Source organism: Osmerus mordax, chromosome 9 (genome assembly GCF_038355195.1).
Source record: "Osmerus mordax isolate fOsmMor3 chromosome 9, fOsmMor3.pri, whole genome shotgun sequence".
NCBI classification, from domain to species: domain Eukaryota; kingdom Metazoa; phylum Chordata; class Actinopteri; order Osmeriformes; family Osmeridae; genus Osmerus; species Osmerus mordax.
In genome coordinates this window covers 2,018,270-2,044,827 of record NC_090058.1, presented here as the reverse complement: position 1 = coordinate 2,044,827, position 26,558 = coordinate 2,018,270, and the positions used below count along the sequence as shown (strand labels likewise).

Sequence of the window (26,558 nt, the reverse complement as noted above, 5' to 3'; positions counted from 1 at the left end):
TATTGTCTTTTAGCGTAATGGAAAATCAAACATTGGAGAACGTCACCGAAAAATTGTCCTTACAAATATAAAGCCATGCTGACTTTGTCAGAGAATCAAGAAACTAGTTCAGAAATCTAGACTTAGTAGACCGTCCCGAAAAGGTCTGTTGTTCAACTGAACAATCTCATCTGAGTCAATACTGTGCATGTGCATCCCATTGCTGTGGTGTCACCGTGGTGTCACCGTCCTGCTGTGTCATCCACCCCGGTGGTCCAATAGCTGTCCCCTCCAGGCAAACTTCCATCTGGGATTGGTTGTCTCTGCTCTCTCCCTGGCAGCAATGCTCCTTGAGCACTCACGCCCGGAGAGAGGAAAACAAACTGACATTGTCAGGAGTAATGAAAACCACCATCCGGCAAGTGCACAGGAGCCCCAAGAGTGGTCAGCTGGAGTTTTTTTTTCTCTTTCAGATAAAGTGAAACGAGGCCTGATAATAGATGGCACTGCAGCCAAATTCCCATCGGCCAGTTGTATCGTTTATTATTTTAAGTTATTAGCTTCCCCCGGCTTTCTGCCCTGTCCTCCTCCCCTCGCCTCCTCCACTCTTTTGCTTGTTCTACAAGCTTATAGCTATTTGAGTGAATGTACTTCTCTACACATAAATAAATCCTCAGGCACAATTTAACTTGGCTTCAGTTCCTGTAAACACTCGTTTGTGAATAAACTTCACCTCGCACTTGCTCGGGCTATGGCCTACTTCTGCTGCCCCTCCCAGAACTAGCACTCCTAACCTCCGCAGGAACCCAGAGCGTGTTAATGGAGTCATCAGAAACATTCATCATTATGTGAGGTCAGAGGTCAGGTCAAACGCTGTCATCGCCACACTGTATGTGCTCAGTGTGAACCCAGCCGACCTTGTAATGTAAACCACACCTACCGAAATTGAAATCAAATCAGTTCATTTTTGAAATATGCAGAAGATAGGATTAAACCCTTACCTCTTTAATAGTGCAGTATAAGTTAATGAAAAACACACTATGTACACAGTAAAGTAGTAAAACAGGTGATGTGTTGCGAGTCAGAGCAAACTGTCTTTGAGGCAGTCCTCTCTCTGAGAGTGAACATGATTAGTTCAACATCATTAAAGGTATTATAAGGTATAACGGTATTAAAACATGCATAGCTCTCCACATTTCTGTTCAGGTGTGTCGGTACAGAAGTTTCGGGCCAGATTGCCCAGTTTATTTGTCCTGTCTGAGTTTGTGTGTTTTAGATGAACTGAACAGTTTTCCATCCTTGCTGTACAGTGTTCTTAGTAGATTAAACTGTGAAAGTAATATCCTTTACAAAACATACTGTGTCATATTAGCATCGGATGGTTAGTGATGATTTACTTTCGGTACATTTGTTTTATGGATCTCTGTGTGTGTGTGTGTGTGTGTGTGTGTGTGTGTGTGTGTGTGTGCGTGTGTGTGTGTGTACACAGGCGCGTGTGTGTTTGGTGTGGAAACCTTTCAAAACTCTTACATTGAACCCCTGAGGGAGGATAAACTAATCTGAGGTTCAAAAAACGAACTTTCTGCCCCTGTAACAATAAACCATGGAGAAGTTTAGAGGGTCTGTGTTCTCCTCAGCCTGACTGTGTTCTCCTCAGCCTGACTGTGTTCTCCTCAGCCTGACTGTGTTCTCCTCAGCCTGACTGTGTTCTCCTCAGCCTGACTGTGTTCTCCTCAGCCTGACTGTGTTCTCCTCAGCCTGACTGTGTTCTCCTCAGCCTGACTGTTCTCCTCAGCCTGACTGTGTTCTCCTCAGCCTGACTGTGTTCTCCTCAGCCTGACTGTGTTCTCCTCAGCCTGACTGTCCTCTGACAGACTCCATGTTTGGTTAGGTCCCTGACACTTTTAGAAATACATATCTCGCCGTCAATCACTCCAGTGTAATCTGCTCTATCAAAATGTTTCCTCCATTAGTCTCCTGTTGTCTCTAACTCCTTAATCTCTTCTGATAACATGGATGTGTACCACAGTACAGTACTAAACGTTGAAATGGATAGGGAGAGTCATTTAAAGAGGATTTTAAAAGAGTACCCAATACACCTGCTGCTGTATGGCAAGCTGGTCACATTGCAAACAACCTAGGAGGTGATTAAGAAAGCCATTGTAACATGAGACGAGATGTTGCAAGCGTCTTAATGATCTTTTCAATGGCACAAGTGAAATGACCCTAGCCAACGTATATGTGTTCCTGACCATGTGGGACCTCTTAATGGAGTTTAAAACATCATCATGATCATGAGTTATAGCCTGCCCTGTCACTGTGGGATTGCTTCCTCAAGTTTACACCACACACACCCATACACACACCCACACCCCCCCACACACACACACACACACACACACCCACTGCCTCCTCATTTATAAACCTAACAGCTTTAACAACTGGCATTCACATGAGCCATGATAACTCACTCTTAATGTTGTGTTTCCTCCTCCTGACCCAGGCCTCCTGCCCCAGGCCTCCTGACCCAGGCCTCCTGCCCCAGGACTCCTGCCCCAGGACTCCTGCCCCAGGCCTCCTGCCCCAGGCCTCCTGCCCCAGGACTCCTGCCCCAGGCCTCCTGCCCCAGGCCTCCTGCCCCAGGCCTCCTGACCCAGGCCTCCTGCCCCAGGACTCCTGCCCCAGGCCTCCTGCCCCAGGCCTCCTGCCCCAGGCCTCCTGCCCCAGGACTCCTGCCCCAAGCCTCCTGACCCAGGCCTCCTGCCCCAAGCCTCCTGCCCCAGGCCTCCTGCCCCAGGCCTCCTGCCCCAGGCCTCCTGCCCCAGGACTCCTGCCCCAGGCCTCCTGCATCCTCCAGCCAGGGTGATGGAACTCCTCTCTCACAACAACAGCCGCCTTGGGAAACACGATCCTCTTTGCCGTGCGAAATCTGTTACGATCTGAGACAGACAATGATCGTTTGACGCAATCAACGGCCGCAATGACGGAATCAACGGTTATTGGAACACCTGTTCCTGGAGAGATACCTGCCTGTAGGTGTTCACTCCATCCCTCATCGAGAACACCTGATTCTAATAACTAGTTGGTTGGTCAGGTAACTAGTGTTGAATCAGGTCAAATAAGTGTTGTTGGAGCAAAAACCTAAAGGCAGGTAGCTCTCCAGGAACAGGGTTGGAGACCTCTGTTCCTGAAGAGTTGGCCTCTTTCTAGCTGCACTGCCAGAGTTCAGGGCTTCATGAACACTTCTGTCACTGTGTCACGTAGCAGCGATAGCAGATCAACATGGACATGTAACTGACAGTTCAGTAGAGAACTTTGATCCAGAAGACAGAGAGGAATCGAAACTTCTTACTGGGTATGTTCAGAGCACCGCATGTCTCTCTTTCTAGGCTGCGCTCAACAAATGCTTTTGTCGATGTTGTCCAGGTCACGGCTGCATTGAGTTTTAGTTTCATGCTGGATTCTTCAGCCTGATGCTCAAATCTGTTCAACTGTTTAGATTTCTGGAAAGGAAGTGACATTAATACAGTATGACACCTTCAGACGAATGAAAACATCCTTCTGACGGTCCTGCATGTGTTGTGGTTCCCAGGGACTTCCTGTCGGCCTGAAACAATGACAGGCCGCCGAATGAACGATGCAGGAAAACAGGAAGACACCTGACACCTTGAAGACGTGTTACGGCGTCTTAGTCAGGGGAGACGAGGCTGTGACAAAGTGTGGTCGGGAAGTGCAAACAGGATTTGACGAGGTCGAAATAACCAAGCGTGTCGTGATGTAATGATGATGATCCGAAGCAACAATAAGTGGTATGTTGGTCGTGAATGGAGCACTTCCCCTTCACACTGTATCCATGTTGAGTTTGCCTTGCAGGCTGTGTTGTCTGAGAAAAGAATTCTAGATTGTTCGGGTCAATTAGAGACAGGAAGGGTATTGGCGTTTGGTGGTGTCATATCCTGTTTAGGTGTTAGCCAGGTGGCCAGAGCAGGACAAAACCTTAGTTTCATAAATTATAAACTCACGTCAAAAAAAATCTCTAAATCAGCATTTTCACTCAGAATTCGTCTCTCTCCTCTTCCAAAGGTGTTTTTAAATCATACCATGTGCCAGACGAATGTCATTAATTAAATTACCACAATAGCCACAATCATTAAAGTTAGTAAGCAATCAATGGTTGCTCCCAATCTCCATAAGCACCTCATCTTGGTAGCCCTGATTGTTAATCAAAGCTGGCCGGTGGCAGGAGGGGAGCCTGAGCTGAGGCCCCACCACGGAGGAAACCAGAGCTGGCTCCTCGATGATGAATGGACATCATTAATGTAGTTCATCTGTTTACCTTTTTCTCTGCAATCTTGGAAAATGAGGGGTCAACGGCAAGAAGTAAATGTGCTTACTTTGGCACCCCAGTTCCTGAGCCCCGCCCACTTGGGTCCTCAGAACTTCAATAGCCAGTGAGGATCGTGCTGGGGGCTCGTTTACGAGACGTGACCTCGCGACCCTTTGCCCTCCCTCCCTGCCGCCAGAACGCTCCAGACCTGGTATTAGGGTTTGGTTGGGACGTTTCGCTGTGTCTCATTGGCCGCAATTTCTTGACAAAATAAACGTGAGCTCGCTCCATTCTCCTTGATGAATCTTTTGAAATGATCTATGATGATTTTTCCACGGTTAATGGAATCCCACTTGTTGCTTCATAATTCAAGCGCACCGCAGGGGGAAGCGGTGGGCCAGCTTCCGTTCACGGATCTGTTTTCATGTTTCAAGTGACGGAACGTGTCGCTGACTGAGTGAAAGGGGAAAAATGACACACTCAGTTTGGACACTGCAGGTCTGTCAAACAGCATAGAGGGTTTGTGCAGTAATCCGAATCCGGTTTATTGCCAAGTAAGTTTACAGGTACGAGGAATTTGCTTTGGTAGGTTGGTGCATAAGTGAACATAATATGTAAGATAAAAGCAAGTGCTGTGAGATAAAGCAAGTAATGTAAGTAAAAGGCAATATATAAAATAGAAAAATGGACAACAAGATACAATACAATTCTAACCCTAATGGCTGGCATTAAATCTAAAACAACATCACAGTTCAACATTTCAATGAAGATGTCTTGAATTATTATTTATTTTTAAAATTATTATTGACCCGTTGTGACCTCTCAGTTGTTTTGAGATTAGTAGTCTCAGTCTTAGAGTTCTTCTCGTTCTCGGAATAGTTCCCTAAAAAGGTTCCATCCTGGTCAAACGGCCTATTCGGAGCTGGATCGACACTTCCCCTTTGCCTAAATAGAATGTTTGACATTGGACAAGAGACCACTCGGACAACATTCCCCCTCCACAGTTGTGTTATTATCTAAAGCACAAGAGGACAGGGGGGTTGTTGCAGGTGACGACAGCGACCAGACCCATCTCTCCTGCAACACACTGTCCCTCTCACCAGGTTTGCTTGTCTTGTCAGCATGTATTTAGACTGAAAACATATTGAGTGACCTAATTGGTTCCTATCAGACAGTGCACCTTTAAAAACAGAGATATATCATTGGACAGATGGCTGGAAGGCGGTCCCAGTTCTGAGCCGGGTGTCTGAGTTTGTCGTCTGAACAAACAGACCATGGCTGTGTTGTTGCAGTGGTGGGTATGACTTCTGTTGGCTTTAGCCCCGTATTCTGACATCTTTCTCTTATTTCTCTGCCCCTGATATGCAAAACAACATAAAAAAACAGAACCCACGATCGTAGCTGCAGGTCACATCGGTCTTCTGACTGTCACTTAGGTTATTTGGATGCGTGGCGTGAATCTCGATGAAAATGCTGTCGTTCTAAATGCTTTGTGTAGTTGTGTTGAATGTTTTTTATCATCTTTCCTTTGGCTGAAACCGTGTGTTGATGCAGGGCGCTGGAAGGTGTCCTGCCTGGGGGAGAGGGGAGGTTCGGATAACATGAGATAGGACATATTCAGGTGATATTCAACAGGAGTTACACATGGAGCTGTGGATGTACTGTTTAACTGGAGGACTCCAAACATCAACATTATGTTGCAGTGCTCTGGGTGGTACAGTAATGTACTAATGGTGAAATCTGGTGTTTAGGGAGTGTTCCAATGTAAACCCAATTTAAGTGTGATGATATTCAGAATGTGTTTTAAAGCACAATCGAATAAAGAAACCTTTCAAATGAAATCATGTACCACCCAATATGCAATATTAATTTCAAAGGTTAATAACTTAATAAAGTAACTTAAGTTGGTAATGTAACACCCAATGACCACTGGGTAATTTTAAAGATTTTCTTTCCATTAGATCTGTTTTGCTGAATATCCGGTTAATCCACGTTAATTCTTTAAAACGCCACAAACGCGACAAAGTATGTTTTATTCCAGGGATTCTATGTGGAGGAGTGGTTCATCTGTCACGTCCATTTGCACTGACCCATGGTCCATTCATCCCTGGTGGTGGTAGGGGGGTTGCTGTGTCTCCTCAAAGTGTGGGAGATGTTTACAAACACCGTGATCCTAAGTGTGGTCTGCACCACAGCGGGCGGTGAAGGAGTCATTCAACCCTTCTGGAGGAATTTGAGGAAGGCTCTGAGGAATCCTTGCATTCCTGTGGTACTGCAAACACGGGAGTCCTATACAGAAGATTAACTCTGTGTGTCAACAATCATGGAATCTCCCTCTCTCCATCTTGTTCTCTCCTCAGACCTAACTAAATACAAAAGTCCCCGTCCTCTAAAAAAAGACAAAAAAGAAAATCTCCATGTCTCCTGGACACTCATTCATGGCAAAGGGGTATTATATGTTCCCACTGTTAGGAGAAGCATAAATGTTGACCTTGCTAAACTAGCTCCCACAGTACATCCTGAGTGCTGAACAGGACGAGTTTCTCAGCTAGTGACTGTCAGTCTGTCACTGACAAGCACAAAAAAAAATTCCTGAACATTTTTGTGCCCAGGAGGGGGAACTGAAATTGGTTCAAATTAGAGCATTCAAAGTCCTGCTCTAGGTGGTCCACTGTGTTTTGGGGGTTATCGTTGATAGGTGGATTTATCAACGTCACAAACAGAAGGCTACCTCTCTGCCTTTGTTGTAAACACAATGCAAACATCGGCAAGATGCATAATTCACGATAAGTGTGGATCTTCAGATAAATGTTCGTGAATAAGTCCGGTTGCAGAAAAGAAATAAAAATACATAACGCCAAGTCTGAAGATCGTCTCCGTGGAGGTAGAGTAAACAGTGTTCAGAGGACAGCGATGGAGAGAATCTGAGGGAGGGAAGTTGGAGGGGAGGAGATTAAATGGGCAACATGTTGAGGGGTAGTGAGAGGCAATTAGTGGCTAGTATGTCACTTTACCGAGGAGAGGCACAGAGGAGGACTGGGAGTCGAGTCCAACTTACGAATTGTGACAGCTGCTCACGGTGCACTTTTCGGGAATATTTGACGTGCTACCTTTTCAGAAATATGTATTTTATCAATAGGTTTAGACGCTGTTTCATAGTTTCTGCGTGAAATAGTTTGGATTTATTGTAGTTTGGGGTTAAACGGCAGCCTTTCTGTAACCCTTTGATCAAGCGACCGCTGAGGACATTTTTTAATCAGAACCGTTTTTTTCCTAGATAGGCCTTATGTTGCCCTGAAAGCCGTATTCATTACCAGCTTGCTTCATCAGGTTACACTTGACCAGTGGCATACGTGACGATGCACTCGCCTCACCCTTACTGAAAGAAGAAGAAAGCGAGAGTGACAACGTTGCAATTTCTCGGGAAATCTAAAGTTGACTCGAGTTGGAGGATCATTATCATCATATCTCCCCTGAATCTCTGGACTGGTGGATTTCTGTTGCGTTGCTAAATCACACACCTGGTCGTCTGACAGGCACCGCAAAATGAAACTTTCGTTTGTCATCCAGATTGCGGTGGTGCTTCAACTTCAGTTTTCACCTGCACAGGTAGAACGTCTTAATTATTTCAGTGGGCTTCTCTAGATTAATATGTACAGACGAGTTATATTCAATAACCCTCCTATGACGACCAGGCATATGTGCCAGGCATACACTTTTTATATTTGATTGTTAGATATATTTAAATATTAGCGTAGGCCCTACATTACTTGGTAAATAGTAATTACCACAATCATGTATATTTTAACCTCCATTATTCTTCTGTCTTTCATGTCTATTACGAGCAGTGATATTTTGAAGGGATATTTGTAATAAAAAAAAAAGCAGTGGTTAACATTACCTTTTTGGAATCGGACCCATTCTGAAAACCGTTGAGTCATGATGTGGAACGTGACAAGCGCAATATCGCTGTGCCTCTAGATCTGATCAGACAGGCTTCTCACCCCCCCCCCCCCCCCCTCCTCCTGCATTAGTTGGAATTATGACTAAACCACAGTCGATTTCATAAAACTACCTCTGATCACTCTCTCCAAAGCCCATTTCCATATTGTTAGGCGAGGTCACAGACTAATAATTCAGCAAACTGAGGTGCTTGAGGTGCTTGGCAGTGTGACAGACTAACTTGGCAGAAGGAACTAGTATTTCCCTTCTCCCTACACTTTTCACCTTAACTGCAACAAAAATTATTCTCAACTCTTCAATAGTGATGTTAAGGACAATGATACCAAGGATGATAACGTTCGACTTGATAACTAAAATAATGATGATAACAAGAAGATGGTGTGTGTGATTGAACTTTGATAATGTGTAATAGTAGTAACCAACTCAGCAGTCATATCAGTGTCAGCCAGAACAGATAAGGACAAAGCAGCACTGTGCTCGGTGTCTTGGCAGTGCCCGTCTCAGTCTTAGACCCCCCCCAAAAAACCCAGAAGAGCCGGCCGTTCCTGTGTCCTCAAACTGCAGCGAGTGCTCGTTCACCGGCTTGTGCCATCCGGCAGCAAGACTTGCGAGGGGATGTGCTGCCCGGACGTTGGCAGAGCACCTGCTGTCGAATCAGAGCCAGGGTGCCCATTCAGCCTCTCCTGCTCTCCTGACGTGGGTCAGGGCCGGCCCAACACTGCCGCTGTGTCTGCAGAGAGGAGCTCTCATGTATAATGCAGAGCAGGTCTTCTCCCCCCGGCCTTTTCACCTCCTTTGTCTCAGACATCATTGACTGACTCTGGCCGCTGGGCTGAATGCTGCGGCGGGCCAGCCGGAGGGCTGTGAATGGAGGGATTCAGGATGAACCGAGAGCTGGTCTGAGACTCTGAGGTGAGCCTCGCGTCTCTCCGGGTTTACAGCTCTCTGGTCTCAGAGGAGGAGGCTGCGAAGGTGAACCATCAGATACATTCAGGGTGAGAGAGAGAGGGAAAGAGAGAGACAGAGAGAGACAGAGAGAGACAGAGAGAGACAGAGAGAGACAGAGAGAGACCGAACGAGAGAAAGAAAGAGAGCGAGAGAGTGAAAATGAGGGATGAGAGAGATGGACTGTGAGGGAGTGGGGAAGTCAGAAGGCTGCCACATCTATACTAATCCTCATAATCAGCTCATGGCCTGCTTAGTCAAAACACCAGTGAGAAATTCCTGCGCTCATGACATGTACAGCATCTGGTTGAGCTGCTCTGGGCAGTGTGGAGACTGATGTGAAATGTAACCTGTCTGCGTCCAAGGGTAGAACCCCGGTATGGGACACTTAGGCCTCTCACACACTCCTGTTCTACGTGTGTCCTCCATATTTGTTCAGATCAGTTCCAACAAAGACGGATAGTAAACAAGGTGTTTTTCCTTTCTCAGGACGTCCAAAATGTTCCTCAGACATGAAGTCACATTTTCCCTGAATTTTCACACAGAAGTCAGAGGGACTCCCTTTGTTGTTGTACCTCGGCCCTCACGCTGCTTGATCGCTTCAGCACATGCACGGCATTCCAGAGGAACTCCCTGATTTAGCTTTGAAGATCCCCCTCTAATAAACATACTAGCACCTGAGGGCGAGAGGGTTAAAACTGTCAGTTGAAGAGTTGAGACCGTACAGGCCAAAGACCCCGTAGTTTATATAGACACTGTCATCCTCACTGTCGTCCACTGTCATCCTCATCCTGTGTCGTCCATCAGATGGTCGTTCTTGGAATGGGCCTTGGCTGAATGGATCCCCCCTCTCTGGCCCACAGTAAACCATTCTTCAGCCTGGCTAACCAGAATGGAAAAGCAAACATTTGCCATGTGGTTTTGGGAAGACCATTTATAAACGTCTCTCTCCAGACAAGAGTGTCTCCTCACCCTAAAATACGTTGCTCTAATTGATGATGGTTTCTTGTCAGTGTCATGGAAGCAGTTGTTGACACAGCCTGTTTGTGGTTCTTTGTTTATTGTGTCCAGGATTGAGCTCTGGCTTGTTCCGTCAGGAACGGGCTGAACTGCAGCGGCCGCGTCTCAGGTATTGATTAGGACACCTGTTTACACATGGGCTGGTGGCGGTAATTGTTTAATTGTGCGTGTATACATGGGTGGGCCTGTGTGTGTTTGTGTGTGTATGTTTATGTCTGTCTGTGTGTGTGTGTGTTTGCGTGTGTGTGACTGTGTTTGTGTATGCGTGTCTGAGAATACTGTATGTGTGCATGTGTGTGCCAGCACACCACACGTGATTCCCTGATTTACTAGAAAACGTCCCCTTTCTCCCTGTTATCTTCGCAGAGGGATGGGAAGCACCTGGGTTTCCCTTTCAGAACAATGGTGGCCTGCCACACTGTCTCGTGATCTCTCTGTCCCCAGCCCAGTCACCCCGCAGACCCTCCACATCCAGCCGCCTCGTTCCTCACATTCTGCCAGACCCTCATTTCTGTCCTCGATCATCCGGTTAAGGTTTATTATTAGCCTTTCCTGCCATGGGCACAGAGGTGTTGGTGGCACTGACATGGAGTGTGTGTGTGTGTGTGTGTGTGTGTGTGCGTCAGCACTAACATCCTGTCTTCTCGCAGTCAGAGCTATGCCCATCTCCCTGCTTTGAGGCCCATTCACCACGTCCAATACATGTTAGCCAAACATGTACAGCAAACAGGTAGCCTGGTCTACCAGTCTGCACAGGATTCAGGTTTATTTCTGTCTCCAATCCAAGCATCCAGCTTGTTAACCAGACAGACCAGTGAGTCAGCAAGTCTAGGAACTGAACGATCTGACTCAGTGAAGGCTCTGAGGTAGAGTTGACCACACCATTGTGCATGTAATTACAGTTCTTACTGTACAGAAGATGCCAAGACTCTTTGGCTGGCCTCTACCCCACCAGAAGGTTCTGGCTGGATGTGTCTTCACTTCCTGAGCTCCGCAGGCATTGGAGGGTTCCCCTCTCTTCTCCGTCTCAACGTTTCGAAGGTGACTCTGGTTTTTTTCGCCCCTGTGCGGAGAGACGAGAGAGGACGGCCTGGCCTCCAGTCATGTGACTCCCACGTCATGTGACTCCCACGTCATGTGACTTTCCTTGACATCGACACTGAATAAAAGTGACAGTACCTGAATGTGACAACCACACACCACTGATGTAGAGGACGGGGGGGAGGACAGGGGGGAGGGGGTCCAAACACTTATGTTTGACACCGATTTTTATGGAAGCCGGTAAAGCCAGTCCAACGAACAGAAATCATCTCCAGCCTACACCGAGAAAGACACGTTCTCACCGCGGAAACGTGGCTCGATCTGGTTCCCATGGTGATTCACTCCTCTTAAACCACAGCTCTCTACTCAGAATTCAGAAAGTGGTTAGTACTTTTAAATATGAGATCTAATTGAAGGTCGACCTTTGACCTGCTGCCCCCCCCCCCCACCTCCCCATCCTCCTACTGCCTCTTGCATTGCTGTTCCAGTGACACCCCCCCTTTCCTCCTTTACTCCTCTTTAGTTGTAATTCCCCGGCTCAGGGGAGAGGTGCAATCGCAGTCAGGAAATATGGATTTTTACTTCCTCTTTCCTTCAGGGGGAGGGGGAGGAGGGGTGCTTGGGGCAACCGTCCTCTCTCCTCACTTTAATCTCCCATCTGGCTGTAATTTAGTGTGGTTTACACAGGGAGTACAGCATTTACTGTAATAGGGACCACAATTACCGCCAGTCAGCCTTATCTGAGGACCTGTGTGTGTGTGTGTGCCTGGCTTCACATGTGCGCGTACACCCGCATTATGATGTATATGGCAGAAATAAGCTTGGTCTAAAATGTTGTTTGCGATCTACCTTTTCTATCATTTAATTTGCAGGTTATTCTCAATGAAGATCTTTAATTAAAAACTGTTTTGGCTTCCTGAGCTGTGTTTTCCCAGACAGTAATCCTAATACATCACAAGCCATTAGCAGAGCATACAGAAGGGTGTAAGGTTACTCTTTAAGTGGATGCTTATGTTCCTATAACAGACAGTTAGACAGCTGCTTTCCTCTTCCTGCAGTTTTCCACCAGCCCCAGAGCCTCTGCTTTCTGGATCAACTTAAAAAAGTACAATATTCTGAACATATCATACTTAAATATTGAGACGTTTTGTGTCCAGTGTTGTGTCTGACGTGTGTGTGTGTGTGTGTTGAGGCGCTGTGCTTGCAAGCTGTGACCTGACCACCCCAGTGCTCCAGCTGGACACTGTCAAACCCATTGTGTGCTGCCGTCACTGGAGGGCTGTTCCCCTCTGATGTACACAAACCAGCTCCGCCCTCTCTGGGTGTCGCCCTGGTGACTCGTTACCATGGGAAAAGAAGCCTGCTCATTAATAAGGATCTGGGTGAGATGGAATCTGATTGATCTCGAATGAAACATCATATTGTTCATGAAAGTGTTATCGCAGTGGTCTGTCTGGATCTCCGGGTGCTTCTCTGACATAGTTCCCTGTGATGTTCTCATCTGTTTCCCGGCGGAGGGAGTGGAGGGGTGTGGAGGGTACGGGTGGGTGAGGAGGGTGCGGGGGTGAGGATGGTGTGGAGGGGTGTGGAGGGTGAGGAGGGGTGTGCTCCACTGGACTGTGTCCTGGGCTTGGGGTTTGATGGAGGCCAGTTTCTTCCCAGCCCCCAAAATAACCCCGTTACTCACTGACCTGCAACTCATCCAGGGCTTGTCAACTCAGTCACGTGACTCGTGTCAGGGCCAGTTTGATTGGTGCCTGGATCATTACACATCTGTTGTGCTTTGTTTTTCTCTCTGACTTCTTTCACTCTGAGGGGAAAAACTCACAGAGAGAGAGCTGGAAATCAAAATATGACGCCTTCCATCTTGTGTGATCTTTGTCTTCAACTGTCTCTGTGCTGGATGTTGGTGAGAGATCTCTGTGCTGGATGTTGGAGAGAGATCTCCGAGCTGGAGGTTGGAGAGAGATCTCTGTGCTGGATGTTGGAGAGAGATCTCTGTGCTGGATGTTGGAGAGAGATCTCTGTGCTGGATTTTGGAAAGAGATCTCTGTGCTGGATTTTGGACAGAGATCTCTGGGCTGGTTTTTAGTGCAGCGTCTGTTGGATATCAAACTGACGTTTCCTTTTGAATAGTTCTCCCTTATCTAATGTGCGCTGAAATTGTTTTAAATTGGATGTGAAGTGTGTTTTATACAATATAGCATGCTTCCTTTCTTGTTCCAAAATTGTTCCATGATTCAACTTGAGATGAGACACTGACTAAATACAGTATCCTGGTCTTTTTAAACAACGCTCCGATGCTGATATGCCTTTGATGTGCTTTAACCTTTGAAGTTGTTTGATTCGATCACCTGGGGTCTATAATACGTTTCTCCAGACTATTATTCCAGAATGCCAGAGTCATGCCTGTCTGTTAGCGTTAGCGCTGACGCCTGGGAGACAGGCACTGAGGTGGGTGAGGACGGAGCTTGGGCCTCCCTGATCACCCCACTCACGTCACATCCAACAAATCCTCAAACCACACATTTCTTTGGTCTCCATTTTGTTTTTGTTTTGGCTACTTAACCTTCCTGCCCTGCCTCCCCCAGCTGGAAAGGAGAGGAGCGGAGGTTGAAGATGATGCTCGTCATCTGTGCGTAGGGAGTGGGGAGGTCGCTGTGTAACTCTGGGGACCCCAGGGGCCGGGGGCCAGGAGGCCAGGAGCCAGGGGCCAGGCCAGAATGGAGCGTCTCCCCCTGCTGTGGCCTCCTGGAGGCGGGAGGGAACAGTGCTTCCACCGCTGGGTTTCTGCATTTCCAATCTGACTGAGCGTGGCCTACATGTTGAGTGTAGTCAGTCAGGTACTGGCTGCAGCTGTGTCATGTAGAGGAGCCGGGGATGGATGGCTATATTTCCAGGCGTTCATCGTGTACAGATGTTTTCATTGTGTACAGATGTTTTCTTATTTACTCTTCTCTGGGTCTCCCTATCCCTTCTGTACCGTGGAGGGCTGCTGTCAGTACCCCTCAGCGGAACGGCCTTGAGACACTGATGAGAGGACCCCACAAACCTCAATGAAAAATGCAGGCTAGTCATGGAAGCTAGTTGTAGAGGCCAGGCCTGAAGGCTAGGTGTGGAGGCTTGGAGGCTTGTTGTAGAGGCCAGGCCTGAAGGCTAGGTGTGGAGGCTAGGCTTGGAGGCTAGTTGTGAAGCCAGATGTGGAGGCCAGTGATGAAGACCTGGGGGAGCAGGAACCCTGTTCCACCTTCAGCACGTTAATAAGTCTGAGAGGAGCTCCTCCCCAAGACCTACCTCTCCTCCACCACCTCCCCCAGACCTACCTCTCCTCCACCACCTACCTCTCCTCCACTACCTCCCCCAGACCTACCTCTCCTCCACCACCTCCCTCAGACCTACCTCTCCTCCACCACCTCCCTCAGACCTACCTCTCCTCCACTACCTCCCCCAGACCTACCTCTCCTCCACCACCTCCCTCAGACCTACCTCTCCTCCACCACCTCCCTCAGACCTACCTCTCCTCCACCACCTCCCTCAGACCTACCTCTCCTCCACCACCTCCCTCAGACCTACCTCTCCTCTACCACCTCCCCCAGCTGCCCTGCCATCACTCCTCACAGCCCAGCTCACCTGCCACCTCCCAAGCAGCCTTATCCAACCATGACTCCCTTTAGGAACTGTACACAGATGTCCCTGTGACTCAACAGCCTCCAGATGGCATTTGATGAAGATAAATGTTAACGATTAATGTTGAGGTGCAGTTTTCTGTCCTGACCCGCCCTTTCCAGAGTGGGGCCATGGCCAAGCACCCAACGTTACTGAAAGAGATGCTTATTTCCTTGTTTAGGTTTATTGACTCAGTTGGGATCTCTCTTTCCCATATTTTCCTAAATGAGGTCACGTGTTCAAATATGCATCACAAATGTTTAAAGAAGACGGAGGGCCCTACGTGAGGAATCACACGCAACCTCGCAAATCTGCCAACTTCAGAAGACAGCTTGCTCCCCCGCTCACGGCCACGAGAGGTGCCAAGAAAGCCTGCCTCGTCGCGTCGAGACTCATCCGTGATAAATACACACCAAATCCTCTCCGGCCCACCACACACCAAAAGGCATCTCAGACCGGCGCCAAAAATCCCTTGTGATCTCCTGTGAGAGAGCCTCCCTCTTACCTCATGAAAACTCAAGGAAAAGACTTGAATCATGTTCCAATTAACACTGGAACAGGGATTCCTTCTAGGGTCTGGGCGGTGTGGGGAGTGGATATAAAGAGGTGAATTTATGGTTCACGTAGTGGGATAAGACTGTGGCCTGAATTTCCCCCCTCCAGTCCATGTGTCGGGTTAGCTGGAGAGAACACTGTCCCGGGGTGCCCTTGCAGGGGCGTTTCTGGGGGTGGGGGTCGGGGGCGGGGCAGTGCCCTTGTGACAACAAGCTTGGACCCCCCTGTGGCCCCACTAAATGAAGATTCTGAATAATGATATACCTTGTTAATGCCTGGTGAGGCAGCAGTGCTGTAGATGCTGCAGTTCCAGCCACCACTGAACAACATGTTTAAATAGAGGCCAACCGTGGCCCAGGTTTGTGATAAGGGGCCTGGCAGGCAGGGATGCCCAGGAAAGGCAGGGATTCCTGGAAACAGTGTGGAGAAAGTCCAGGCTGAGATGACGGTGGACTGGAGGGTCTGGGGTCTGTGAGAGAAGAGGGGTTCTGTTCTTTGTCCAAGGGCTGAGCAGAGACCACCACATGCTTCAAGTCCCCTTACAGGCCGGATCAGGCTGCTGCTAACACACACCCACACTGCTCACACACTACTCACACACCCCAGAGGCACGTGTGTGTGTGTGAGCTTCTGCTGACTAAAGAACGGATAGATCATCGTTATTAAAGCAGTACATTCTTCTTAATTCACTTTGTTTGGACAGATTTGGCTGACCGTAGCACTGCCCTGACAGCAGCTGTCCTCATCCTCAAACTAAACGTGGACCATGACAGGAAGGAAGGCATTTCAGGCATGATTTGGGTCAGAAGCAGCCCTCCATTACACCAGACATGCCGTTGCCTTTCTGTCATATAATACTATAATGGTTGGGCAGGTCCCCACTGTCTTTACCAGCTTCACAGGGACCTCGCTAACCGGGGACTTCGCTAACAGGGAATGATATACATAGAGACCTAACTAATGCTGAGTCTACACTACACAAGCCTGATTTTTGCTCGGCGACATGTTTTGTGGAGATCGCCGAGAAAAGCTCGAAATAGTAGGCAAATCAGAGCTCGATATGAAATATCAAATACACGATCGCCGATAGCAAGATATATAGAATGTTAATTACCTGGACCAATCTGCGATCCCAAATCTCCCTCACGCGTGATTTTGCAAAATTATCGCCTCATTTCTTGCTTGATCTCTTGTGAAACGTAATTTTGAGTACAGGAAGGATCGTCGTGGATTCGACAACAGTGAAATGTTTTGTAAATGTTTTGTTCACCCCTGTCGACGGTTCGTCGTGTAAATTGAAAACCCAACGACTTCCATCATGGAAAGACAGACGGCTGTGTAATATAAACGGTACTACGACCCAACGTCATTGAAAGTCGTGTAGTGTGTGTAGGAGGCATAACAGAGGCCTAGCTAACAGTGGAGCTAGCTAACGTAACGGAGCTAGCGTAACAGGGAATCAGGTACACAGATAACTAGCTAACACGGGAGCTAGCTACACACGGAGCTAGCCAACAAGGAGTCAGGCTATCCTAGATGCTGGTGATCCATCACTAAGACATTCAACGCCGGGGTGGATGTCAGACTGCTAGCAGGGAGTTCAGAGGGAGGATAGTCAGACGGAGATTTGTCTTCTCCAGTGCACGTGACGATTCGCCCGAAGTTTCGTGTTGTTCTAGCAGAATGAGAACGCACTCTGTTTATCATGGGGAGATGGGAAAAATCTTGACAGTGGAGGAAACCACCAATGGGAAAATAAATAAAGGCTGAATCTTACACCACAGGAAGCAGGTTCTGAACTTAAACAGTTTGTCATATTGAGAAATGTGATATATAAAAGACTGTGGTTCTGGTTCTTGTCAAAAGGACTTCTCTACAGAAAAAGAAAACGGTTCCTACAACCCTCTCCTTGTGATTCATGTGTTTTACCACACGAGGGCAGTGCTGTGCCACGAACATTTCATTTGTCAGTATTTGAACGTCAAATGATCTGAAATGGTTACAGTGCGATTTTTTTTTTTTTTACATAATTCAAAGTGTTTACAGTTCTTTTCTAAACCCTAATCCTCTGATTTTTTTCCCCAGTGCTCTCACTTAACCAGCACAAACAGCACAAGTGAAGGTAAGAATCATCCTTTGATTTTTCCACTCTGACTTTCCCTGACATGCATGTCTCTTGTGTGAAAACATGACTGTTTTTATTCTGCCATGTTATTGCCTTTATCAATGGGGTGCCTTCCCTTCTTCCTGGGCTGTTGACCCCAGCGAGAGATCAGAAACAGCCTCTAGCGCACTCACTACGTCTGCTTAAGATGATTTATCAGGGTGTTTTCCACACTTGTTGAAAGGCGTCGATGAATACTGGTTGCTTGTTTAATCCATGTAATGGTGAAGGTTGCTTGGGGTGAGTTGGGATAAACAGGGTGTTCCCAGGGTCAGGTTGGGGCATCCCTCAGCAGGGGTGATGAATGATGTACAGTGTACGCACCATGGGTCTTCTCTGGGGGTCTCCTCTCCCCCAGTAGGGGGTTGGGGTTGAGGCAACAGGACCCAGCTAGACAGGGTGCTGAGAGAGGAGCGTGGGGAGGCTGAAGAGCATGCTGATTGGCCAGGAAACCAGTATGACGCCACCCGTTCCCAGCCCACCCTCCTGCCTGCTCTGTAAACAGCTGTTGGGGTGGGGGTGAGGTGACCTCGGGTCAGTCTGGTCCCATTGGTGCCTTCATCAAGCCCCAGCCTCAGTCCCAGCCTGTCTCAACTCCAGCCCCAGCCTGAACCCTAGCCCCAATCCCAGACCAGATCTCAGTCCCAATTCCAGCCCCAGCCCCAGCCTCAACCCTAGCCACAATCCTGGTCCTAATCCCACCCCTAATTCAAGCGCCAGTCCCAGCCATGTTCCTGGTCATGGTCATTACAGCATGTTTTCTGTTCCCACTGTATTTGTTCGAGGACAGTCTGTCCTGTTTCCCCCCACTCGAGATGTTATCAGGACATGTGCACACAATTCTCCTTCAGTTACTCCTTCAGTTAAGTACAGTTCCCAGTAAGAGGGGAAAACGACCAGGCTAATGAGGCAGAGTGTGCGTCCCTCCCACCTGAGGTGTTCCGTGAGAGAATGCTAATCACGTGGCTAGCTAGTTATCTAAGAGTGCATCTCCCACAGATGCCCACTCTCATGCTGTAAATACGCACTGCGATCTGGGACGAACAGGAGAGCAGCTGGAACTGGGCGGGGCACAGTGACGCACCTGCAGCACAGTGAGCCACGACCACCACCACTGCACCCCTCCAACCTGTGATTGACAGCTACCTCGACCTGTCTCCTCTCCCCCAGTGATAATGTTCCAAGAAGTGTGGGGGCGGAGCTTCTGTCGGACCATTGAGAAGCTGGTGGAGGTGGTTCTGGAGTACCCCGGGGAGGTGGAGCATATCTTCAGCCCTTCCTGCGTGCCCCTCGTTCGCTGCGCTGGTTGCTGTGGCGATGAGAACCTAGAGTGTCATCCTACACAGTCTTCCAATGTTACCATGCAGGTAAAGATGAGTGTTGCTGCTGTGACAGCTAGCTGGCAGGTCATCCGCATCAGATATGCATGGCACCGAATGAGGGTCAGCTCTGCTGTTATTAATAACTGTGGCCTGTATCCTCAGCTGTTGAAAATCAAGCCTGCTGAGCAGGGCCAAGAATATGTCGAGATGACATTTGTGGAGCACCAGACATGTGAATGTAGGTAAGAGACAAAAACAGCTGCACGTTTTGTTTTTCGCAACTATCTCTATGTTCTATGTCGTCTTCATCAATTAAAATTTACGTTTTTTTGGGGTGGTCTCCCAAGATTTGATCTCACATATGAATGTTTAATCCTCAGAATCAGGAAAACAATGGGAAAAAGTGAAAGGTGAGCTTGCCTATCAGCTAAATACTCTTCATTTAACTGAAAAAATGTAACATTAAATACGACTGGCCACAGATGATTTAAAATTACAAGAGTGTCACTGATGTCTGTGTTCAGAGAGAGAGAGAGATCTATAATGGAGGTGAAATCTTTCTGCAGGAAAAGACAACGAGGAAGAGGAAGGAAAAGGAAGGAGAGACAGAGAGTGAAGGACTGTGACAGGTGACCAGCATCTTCATGTGTTACAGTCAACTGAGCAGGATTATTAACACCCCTGGTAAAAATGTGGACAAATTGTCATAATTGATTCACCTGGTGGCAATTTAGCTTAATGTCCCACTGAAAAAAATGGTCTAATCTAACCTTTTAACTGAAGTAAATGTAGTCTTGAGAAAAAAAAATTCTGTCACCATGAAAAAATTATTCTCAACAAACCCACACGACTGAGTAATATTTTTTACTAATCTTTGACCAGAACTGCCAACAATTCCGGAGTTGACTGTTCTTAGATTGCGAAATGAAACCTAAACCGTGAACTTTTGTTTCTCTTTATTCCTTGTTTTCCCTAAAGCTGCCAGCCCCCTCGTAGGTAACTGAAGCAGCAGCAGCAGCCCTGCCCTGTCGAACCTGGCCCCCTATTTATTATCCGCCCAGTGCTATCAGCTTCAAGAGCCTTCTGAGTACATCCCCCGTGTGCCCTCACTGCACCCAGAGACTCGCTGCTGGGCGTCACGGTGACAGCTCCCGTGGTTACCGGGGGGGCACCTCCTGACTAAAGCAGCTGCTAGGTAAAACCCACGTGACACATTTGACGCAAGTTAAATTCCTCTTCTAGAGACCTGTGTAATGGCGGACCATAAGGACAAGACGTCATGCGATCCTTCTCAAGTTACAAGTTCAAGTTGTTATGTATTTTGGGCTATTTCTCTTTATTACCGTATTACATGATTATTATTATTATTATTATTGGCTAATGTTGTTTTTCATCACTGTGGTTGATTAAGCGGGTTTCTCCCTTTTGTAATGAATATTTATTTATGCTTTTTTTCTTTCATCAAATCAAAGTACATATTTCTATCTTGTTTTTGACTAAACTCGGAACGGGTTTCCGTTGCTTTATTACAACTTAAGGACCAAAAGAACTTCCTTGACCTCCATTTCGACAGTAGATCAGGGGGCGGTTCCGGGGAGGGGGGCAGGGGGGGGTGGGGCAGTGCCCCTGTGACAACAACCTTGTACCCCCCTTGTGTCCCCCTAAATGTAGAGTCTGAATAATGATAAACATGGTCTTGCCTGTTAATGCCTGCATTGCAGTGAAGAAAACTATACCACAACAGCAATGTTTAATGTAACTGCCCCCCCTAACAGTGCAACTGACCCCACCTTGCCCCCCCCCCCCCCCCCCCCCCATGCGAAGGACAGTACTGAGGTCAGTACGAAACTATATCTCTCTTGTGGTTTAATTTGGCATTGGGACCATCAATGCAGTTTTGACCAGAGAGAACTGTAGTGGAAGGTATATTGTATTTGTGGTGAAACAGTAATGTCAATTAAATGTTTGTGTGACAATGTTTTTAAATATCTGAAAGAAAATAAACTAATTTACAATCAATGCAAACCATTGTGTTGAGAAATGATCTGATATCTGCAGTATTTCTGAGACATGTGTTTTGTTAATTTCTAGAACAGCTAAACCAAAGAATAAAATAATACTGCTACCCATAGCTTTCTAATGCAACTTTTCTTTCTGTTAAATTGCATCTCAATGTCTTTCTTTAAGAAACACTACTTTTCAACCGGATAACAATCCATATCCAGAAGGGAGTCAGGTGGCTGAGCGGTTAAGGAATTGGGCTAGTAATCTGAAGGTTGCCAGTTCGATTCCTGACCGTGCAAAATTACGTTGTGTCCTTGGGCAAGGCACTTCACCCTACTTGCTTCGGGGGAATGTCCCTGTACTTACTGTAAGTCGCTCTGGATAAGAGCGTCTGCTAAATGACAAAATGTAAATATCATCCACTACTAATTAGTTGAAAATGGCTCACTCTGTCCTGCCACTTTGATGGTTGTAGAGGTTTCTCCCATCCCTACTTCTTACTCACAGGGACGTTGTTTATGATTTGTGATTAGTGACCCAGTACCGGGGATCATGGGCCAACCAATGCAGAGATCATGGACTGACTAGAATTCTGTTGAGCATGTGGGAGTTGCTGTTCCAGTGGTTGAGGATTTGTGCTTAACTTGAAGGCCTATTTAGGATTAATATGTTCAGTATCATCAGTTTGACCGTGAACAAAATTGCTCAGAGAAGGAAAAGCATGGACTAACTCAAAACGAATTACAGTGCTGTATGTGATGTTTTAATCAATTATAATACAGAAATGTTAACACTTGTGTGTTTATTGTATATAGATAAAAATAACTGACAAAAAATAAAGAGATATATCATTGTATTAATGGTGTGTGCTTGTGTGTGTTGTGTTTGAGTGACAAAGAGAAAGATAGAATGGGACATTATGTCTGTTCAACATTGTGTCAAGTGTTGTTCACCCTTTAGTGTTGAACATGTTAACATTATTTACTAAAAGACTCCCATTATAATAATCAAGATGAAAGTCACAACTAATCTAACAGATCCTTATCAAGCGTATCACGTTTCCAGATGCGAAATCAAAAGTCATCCAATAGCAAAGCTTTGAGCTAATGACGTTACGGTTTCCTAGCAACCTCTTCTGCCCAAGTCACGCCGTAAAGTAAAAATTGAAGCCGCAGATTACTTTTAAAGCGGAGCAGCAAAGTATTGCTCTGTTTGTCATTGCTTGAGGAGTCTATTCTCTGTTTTAGCACAAGAAGGGAAGTTTTGCGGAAGACTCCTGAGACGTCACCTGTTAATGTAAGTAAACAACAGCATATTTGACTTATGATTTCATCGTCAAAACTGGGCTGTGGTCCCGTGTATGCACCGTGTGTTGTGGCTCAAAACCAAGCTCGAGTTTCAGATGAAAAAATTGCCTGGCAGTGTGTTCACGGAATCAAATTAGACAACCAACTGTCAGCAATTCTCGATGTAGATAGGCTCCTTATATAAAGATAACATTATCCGTTGCTTATGGAATCATACGTTGAGAAATTCGAGAGTTTCTCAGGTTGGTCTCTCAGATACAGTTTCCAGGACTCTTATACAATGTAAAATGCTCAGGCCATTTAATAATACCTTGTAGGATTATTATTTTGAGGCCAGGGATTACTGCCAGAGTAAACATGTCTCAATTTATTAGGTTACTCAGTACAGTGTTACCTCCTCAAATTTCTCCAGCTACCTTTTGGAATGAGTTCTGAAAGTTAAATAACAGTAAGAAGACAAAACTCTCTACCAATAACAGTTCTAGATTGTGGATTGCTTAGCTCCAGGTAGGCCAATGCCCTGAGAGATAATTGAGCTTGTATGTTCCCACGGATGCCAGTTCTGGGTACCTGAGTGCTGTGGACCTGACAGACTCTGAGGACAACGGGAGGATGACCGGGCTAGTTGCCCAGGATCCTCAGAGCGGCTCCAAGGTCGCAGTAATGGAATTATCTCATCCAGGACTGTCCCCTATGCTCTTAATGAACAACATCATCCTAAATCAGGTATCGTACAGCTTTTACATTTACATTACATTTAGTCATTTAGCAGACGCTCTTATCCAGAGCGACTTACAGTAAGTACAGGGACATTCCCCCGAGGCAAGTAGGGTGAAGTGCCTTGCCCAAGGACACAACGTCAGTTGGCATGACCGGGAATCAAACTGGCAACCTTCGGATTACTAGCCCGATTCCCTCACCGCTCAGCCATCTGACTCCTATCTTCCTAGCTTTTCTGTCCTGGTAAATACTTTGGTGTCTTTTGTGTAGGGTTATAATTTCATAAAAGGGTGTAATTCGTGAAAAGACTGTAGGCCGATTCACACTGCTCCAACAATGTCCAACAAGCACCAAACGTTTTACTGTTGGCTGTTGGGTTTGAAAAGGTAACTGTCATTTTCACACTGCCCCAACAAATGCCAACAGGCACATCACTCCAAACCAACACGACCCAACAACTGTTGGCTATTACTGTTTGTTGTTATTTGTTTGGGCAGTGTGACCCTGCCTAAACTGCCACAATCTTTAGCTAAAGAGTGTTTTATGTATTTCAGCCTAGCCCAGTGACTCCATCGCTAAAGCATTCGGGCTACTCCTCACCTCTGGAGATGGTTCCTCAGTCCCAGGTAGTGCTGCTACAGCCCATGGTAAACAACAGCAATAACAGTTCTCCAACCAGTGCCTCTGACAACTACAGACAATCAAGGAACTACCTGCCTATCCTCAAATCCTACCCCAAAATAGCCCCTCACCCAGAGGAGAAATCGTCCAGAAGGCATGGGGCATCTCTGGAGAGGGGCAGGTCAACACCGGAGCATGGAAGGCACCACAGGAGGCATCCCAGTGGCCTGAAGTCACACGGCTCCCCCAGTCTCCTACCTGGACCACCCGCACCCCTCAAATGCGTCTCTACTTTGGAGACTTCAGATGGCCACTCCGAGGCTATCAATGGCCAGGAGCGATATGTGTCTCAGCCGCTAGACAGGCCTCTCTCACTGCACTCTGAAGCCAGCACAGGGTTCTCAGATTCCGCAACTCTGTCAGAGGCCGGTAGTTACAAAGGTGACAGCTGCCAAGATGCCCCCCCTGTGGGTAAAAGCAAACTGACTCGCTTCTGCAGCACCTACAACATCCTCAACAAGTCTGGCCTGCTGGGGATCACACTGCGCACCAAGGAGCTGATCAAGAAGAACCAGCGCACCCAGCGCAAACTGCACCAGCTTCGGGAGCAGACCTCCCTGTTGGTGGAGGCCCTGACTGGTGGAGACCCCCAGGTCTGCTCCAGATTGCTGCTGGCCCTGCAGGAACCTGACTCAGATCTCGAGGACATGCAGGACCAAGGGCAGGAGACACAGGGCGTCCTAACATAGGACACAAGGACAGTGTGACATGCGTACAAGCACACCTGTATTATCAGGCTTGGATTCCAGACCCTTGGCTACATTGATGGTTTGTTAATAGCGTTTATCGCCGCTATTTCAAACTAGTGAGTGCCACTTAGAAAGGGCTATGGCTTCAAAATACATGGGTTAGTGCTTAAAATACAGTTCATACAGGACATAGCACAGATAATTGTCTACAGTCTTTCAACCAAATGACGAGGGTCGTGGTGAGTTGGTGTTTTAATAACAAACCAACTAAGATCGACTGTTTTTGCGTGTTTTGTCAGCACAGGAGTGCTTTCTCGTTCAATTTACTGGATAACAAATAAGAATAATATATAACAAATATTTTTGTTGTTTATTTTGTAGCTTCAGAAAATTGCTAGCATAAACATTTTAGTGTATGTTACATTATATCTCATATAAGGTAGGGGGCTTACAATGGTTGCCAGGAACTGCACATAATGCCCAGTATTATTATGTATTATCAAACCCTTAGCGAGAACAAGTAGCCTATTTAAAATATGTTACTATACTTGCAACTTAGATACAAACGTCTGTTATTTATTGTCATGTTCAGTCTTAAAATGGCCTGTTATGCTATGTAGGAGATATACATTTGTTAACAGTATATGAGCATGTTCTTGAATGCAATCAAGCGGTGTTATTAGCAAGACATTAGCAACTTGGAAATGCTATAAATTGGGCTGGTGATAATTAGTTGCAAACTGCTATCAGCCCTTGTTTTTCTGTGTGAAAGGGAAATGTGTTTGTGTTGAAATTGATGTTATTGTTTATTTGTTCCTAATAGACATACAATATGCTGTTGTTTGCCAGGTCATTTATTGAAGTGCACTTTTTGTACCTTTTTAAATAACAATGATTTTCATTGATATGTATGCTTATTAAAGAAAATAATCAGTTAATGTTAATCTGTAGAATGTTCTTTTCCACACACAATTTCAGTACTTGCTTTAAGACATGAAATACCGTTTTTTTTTTTCTTTAATTATTTTTATTGGATCAACAGAATAGACAAAATAGTTCAATAATTGATTTTGAAATGCTGCAACAAAACATAAATAACATTGAGATAATACAGTTTAATATGTCTATGTAATATTGAAAGTGTTCAGTACCAGTTCTTTAATGACCTGTGTCTACAGGATATCTCACAATCTTTGTATACTTGGTGTAGAAAATGTGCAATCCGATTCCAGCTCAAACTGCTCAATTTTGTTTAAAAGAAATCCCAGTTGACCTGTTCTTTTTCCATCCTGGCAGTCTGTGTCAACAAACCTTTTAAGGAAGTTTCCCTTTCAGCGAAGTATTATACTTTTAACAGCCCGTAGGTGGTAAGTGTATTATTTTTACATCAAAGCAGACATACACCTTCAACAAAACACTTTGGAGAACATTTCCTAGAAACTATGCCAGAATGTTGATAATCGTAGATTTGGATTTTACTCTGTTTACAGTACAAAAAGCAGCGATATTGGACCCAGTACCTGTTTGACGCAACCACAGTACAGCAGGAGAGATAGCCATCATACTCTTGCAGTCCTATATTTAAAAATCCTAGAATGAACTTCACTTAACTATAGAAGCAAATCAGTGACATAATCATGTTTTGAAGGCATTGAATACTTAATATTGACATTTAAACGCCACCGAATTTGTTGGTTTTCTAATTCACCTCTTTAAAATTTTAATATGAATTTATTTCAATGTAAAAACTAAAAATCTGATCCAAAAATTAAACATTCTGAAATTCAGGTTGATCAAATTCGAACAGTACTATTCAGATCCCAAAAATCCGGGACTTCGGGATTTTTTCTCTCTGAATTTCACCATTCGAATTTGAGCACCCTGAATTTTGTTCTATTTTAGAACAGGAAGATTTAAAAGCAGGATGAGTTAAATTACAAACCCTTTTAATTATTCTATGAATGTTTATAAATGGCTATACTTGTTAGGCTGTTCAATATGTTTAAAAGCCTAAAGACCCAATACATAACACTCTGTGCAAGCTTGAACAACCTGAATGACAAACATATTGTTCAAGCAACACAGGTATCACATTATGATAAATAACCATTTGAAGCCCAGAATAAACTAACCTAAATGATTAACTACAGTAATAATAAACTAACCATTAGTATT

General features: G+C 46.0%; 2 protein-coding genes across 2 annotated transcripts; both read left to right on the top strand.

Moving 5' to 3' along the window:
* Nucleotides 1–7,342: 7,342 nt before the first annotated feature.
* Nucleotides 7,343–21,826, top strand: pgfb (placental growth factor b). Its single transcript, XM_067243112.1, has 7 exons — nucleotides 7,343–7,915; nucleotides 17,582–17,618; nucleotides 18,831–19,027; nucleotides 19,145–19,224; nucleotides 19,363–19,392; nucleotides 19,549–19,611; nucleotides 19,961–21,826. The coding sequence occupies exons 1-7, from the start codon at nucleotides 7,853–7,855 to the stop codon at nucleotides 19,980–19,982; spliced, it is 492 nt and encodes a 163-aa protein (XP_067099213.1). The 5' UTR covers nucleotides 7,343–7,852; the 3' UTR covers nucleotides 19,983–21,826.
* Nucleotides 21,827–22,173: 347 nt separating this feature from the next.
* Nucleotides 22,174–25,321, top strand: cipca (CLOCK-interacting pacemaker a). Its single transcript, XM_067243179.1, has 3 exons — nucleotides 22,174–22,282; nucleotides 22,854–23,019; nucleotides 23,568–25,321. Exons 2-3 carry the CDS (start codon nucleotides 22,906–22,908, stop codon nucleotides 24,381–24,383), a joined length of 930 nt encoding a protein of 309 aa, XP_067099280.1. The 5' UTR covers nucleotides 22,174–22,282; nucleotides 22,854–22,905; the 3' UTR covers nucleotides 24,384–25,321.
* The last annotated feature ends 1,237 nt before the right edge of the window (nucleotides 25,322–26,558 follow it).